We start from the raw sequence: 3,427 nt of genomic DNA on the forward strand, positions 1-3,427 counted from the left end.
CCAAAGCAGTATATTCAAAATTGGTGGTGTGTGACCTTTGACACAATTACATCACAGGCAGTGATAGCCATGCAGTCCCAAAGATGTGTCAGGGACAGTGATCAAAGGTTAGTTTGTTGTGATTTCTTCCACCAGTGTGTGATATTATTCTGAAACGGTTGGGGCGACTGAGCGTAGCGAGGGAGCTATAACGATCTAGGGAGGGTTTGAGGGGGGTTCCCCCCCCAAGATTTTTTTCCAAATATGGGGATGAAATGGTGCATTTTACAGCAGGAAAAGTGGCCAAAAAGCCATAAGTTTACAATCAGTTCTAAAGGGGAACATGTACATTCCATGTCACCAACAGCAGACAAGAACATTGTAGAACACAACACATTTTAATGATCATTGTGTCCACAGTGTAAAACAGCACTGTCGGTGATGTAACACATTGGCATGCTGGTTGTGCCCAAAATATGCCTCTGTAGCAACATGTATATGCTGGTTGTTCCCAATTTAGGACAGCATTGTCCTGTACAAAGCATGATTGATGCTGCCTAGCATGTGCAGTGTGCCCAATACATATGCCAGCTTATCTCTGTAATACACATTTATTACTTCTTTGTTAATGATTGAAGCTGCCGGTGCAGTGTGCCCAATACATATGCCAGCTTATCTCTGTAATACACAATCATTACTTCTTTGTTAATGATTGAAGCTGCCGGTGCAGTGTGCCCAAAACATATTGCAGCTTATCTCTGTAATAAACGTTCATTACTGAAAGAAGCATGATCCCATTCAAAAGATAAAATGTTGAAAATTGATCACCCAAATGTGAACCCAATTGAAGAAACGCGATGCGAGCCCAATCTAAAAGTATCAAGGACTTTTTTTATTGCATTATTAGTAACTTGTAAAGCATTCAGCACAGTTAAGAAGAAGTCCAATGATTCTACTAAGACGGCACATGTTTTCAGTGTGACACTTGCCATTGTTTTTGCTTGCACAAATGCTCAATATCCGCTGGCACACTTGATGTGGCAATGGGGAGTATTCCAGATAAGTGTCCATCTGTCAAAAGTGATCTTGATTTTGTTTTTATGCTCTTCAGTCTTGAGAAAAGCTGTTCACAGCAATACGTGCTGCCAAAAAGTGCAATGAACCGAAGTGCATGATTAGACAGATTTGGGAAAGAGTCCCATGTAATGTATTTACTATAAAATGTATGCAGGGTATGTTCGGAAAAGGCTCTCTTCAGGTCACCATCACTTTGCAGGTCAATTAATTCCATTTGAAACATGTCAGGAGAATTGGTGACATTAGTACCAAACGGATCTGCAAACATCTTCAGTTCATCACTGTGCTCCCTGAAATCTGAAAATCATTTTTTAAATTCATTCAAAAGATTCCCAACCAGTGCCGAATACTTGTCATGGTTGATGCTCTGAGCAGATCTAGTCATCAGTACTGTGAAATGAATAGCATTTTTTTCATTCTGCTGTTTCTGAAACAATTCCAGCTTATGAACAAAGGATTGGATGTGCTCATACAGCCTGTTCACAAAATGATCCTTCCCTTGCAGTTTTATATTCAGGTCCGAAAGATACTTTGTTATGTCAACAAGGAATGGCAAGTCATTCAACCAGCTCGCATCATCCAAGATGCTGACATCTTTCCCTTTGTTCGTCATGAATGTTTTAATTTCATTAAGCAGTGACCAGAATCTGGATAGTGTGGCTGCCCTGCTAAGCCAACGAACTTGGCAAAAGTAGATCACATCATCATGGTCTGCCCCCATCTCCGCAAGAAATGCTTGGAACGGTCTATGGTTAAGCCTTTTTGCCTTCATGAAATTCACTGTAGAAACAACCTTTTCCATCACATGCGTCATCTCCAAGGCCTTTGCGCACAGTTGTTCCTGGTGAATGATGCAGTGATGCGTGATGACATTCTGGGGCACTGCCCTTGCCATTAAACTGACAAATCCATTATGTTTGCCGATCATAGCAGGGGCCCCATCAGTTGTCAGACCACAGAGTTTGTCCTCTGGCAGATTGAATTTCAACAAGACACGCTTCACTTCATTGAAAATGTCTTGTCCTGTTGTTTTGCCTTTCATTGAACATAGGTCAAGTAGCTCCTCAACAATTTGGAATTCTTTGGTCACTCCTCGTACAAAGATCGCCAGTTGGGCGGTATCACTCACCTCTGTGCTTTCATCCACCCCCAAGCTGTAAAACTGACAGGCCCCCAATCGTTTAGTCAGTGAGTCTGCAATGTTTGATGATAGGTCATCTACTCGTCTAGCAATTATCTGATGTGAGAGACTGATTTTCTCGACCATTGCTTGTTTGTCAGGGAATGCCACAGATGTCAATATTCCCAAGCAATCTTTGACAAATTCTCCATCAGACAATGGTTTCCCTCTCCTCGCTATGGCCTCGGATATCAAGTAACTTATCTTGGTTGCTTCCTCAGAGTTCTGTCTGCCAGCTTTGAAGAACGACTGTTGCCCGATCAGGGCCTGCTTCAGCGAGTTCGCCCGATCAATCCTAATCTGGCCAATCAAGTTGTCAAATTCAGTGGCATGTTTTGTAGTATAATGCCGCTTGACATTGTATTCCTTGTAGACAGCTACTTTTTCCTGACAAATCAGACACAAGATGTTCCCCTTTTGTTCACACACAAAGAAATCCTTGGCCCAACTATCCTTGAAAACACGACATTCAGCATCAATCTTTCTTTTCTTCTCATTCGCCATCTATTGAGAGTTGCGTAGGTTTTAGTCATATGAAAGCTATGTTGTCACAGGCCCATTACATTAAAAACAATTCAAACTTACTTGTATTACTAAGTAATCATGTTGTGGTTTTAATATAGGCAGAGCTTTGGGCACACTGTATGGCATGATTAAAAAAGCCTCACTCATAGTATTGTCCCACAAATCTATAACAATGTCTGTAGAGAAGCAGTGTTTGGCATGTGATATACAAGTCAGTGGGGGTGGGTGTGGACACAGGCTGTGGCACCCTTGTGATGCTACTGAAATATGAATTAATGCAAAGGAATGCTCTTATTCACACGTGGGAGGCAGCCAGAGGGAGATAAAACACTAAAATGCCACTGAAAAATTAGTAATTGCTCTGTCAGCTTTGTTCTAACCCAGATAAACTCAGAGGATAGTGCTCTTACCTGGTGGAGGGCAGAGAGGGAGGTCAGCGATAGTATCAGGTAAACCAGAAAAGTCGTTGCTGCAGTGAGCTGATAGAGTTGGAGGTGGCCAACAAGTTATGCCTGTTGAGGAGAACATGTTTTATTTGTTACGTCGTGGTAGTTGCCAGAGTCTTCCAGCTTTGTAGTACTGCAAATTAAAGGCAAGGCTATTAACCAGTACACATAATGTCATTATATAAGTGGGGAGGCACAATTTCTTTCATGATGCTTCTTT

At 41.8% G+C, this 3,427-nt stretch overlaps 1 protein-coding gene across 1 annotated transcript; it reads right to left on the bottom strand.

Annotated features, from left to right (window-relative positions):
- Window positions 1–1,360: 1,360 nt before the first annotated feature.
- Window positions 1,361–2,740, bottom strand: LOC138505075 (general transcription factor II-I repeat domain-containing protein 2-like). Its single transcript, XM_069625396.1, has one exon. It carries the CDS (start codon window positions 2,738–2,740, stop codon window positions 1,361–1,363), a length of 1,380 nt encoding a protein of 459 aa, XP_069481497.1.
- Window positions 2,741–3,427: the final 687 nt, after the last annotated feature.

Source organism: Ambystoma mexicanum, chromosome 11 (assembly GCF_040938575.1).
Source record: "Ambystoma mexicanum isolate Mex_15411 chromosome 11, UKY_AmexF1_1, whole genome shotgun sequence".
In the NCBI taxonomy this organism is placed as follows: domain Eukaryota; kingdom Metazoa; phylum Chordata; class Amphibia; order Caudata; family Ambystomatidae; genus Ambystoma; species Ambystoma mexicanum.

Excerpts from the sequence above, each read along its gene's own strand:
- LOC138505075 (XM_069625396.1), bottom strand. The coding sequence starts at position 2,740 with ATGGCGAATGAGAAGAAAAGAAAGATTGATGCTGAATGTCGTGTTTTC.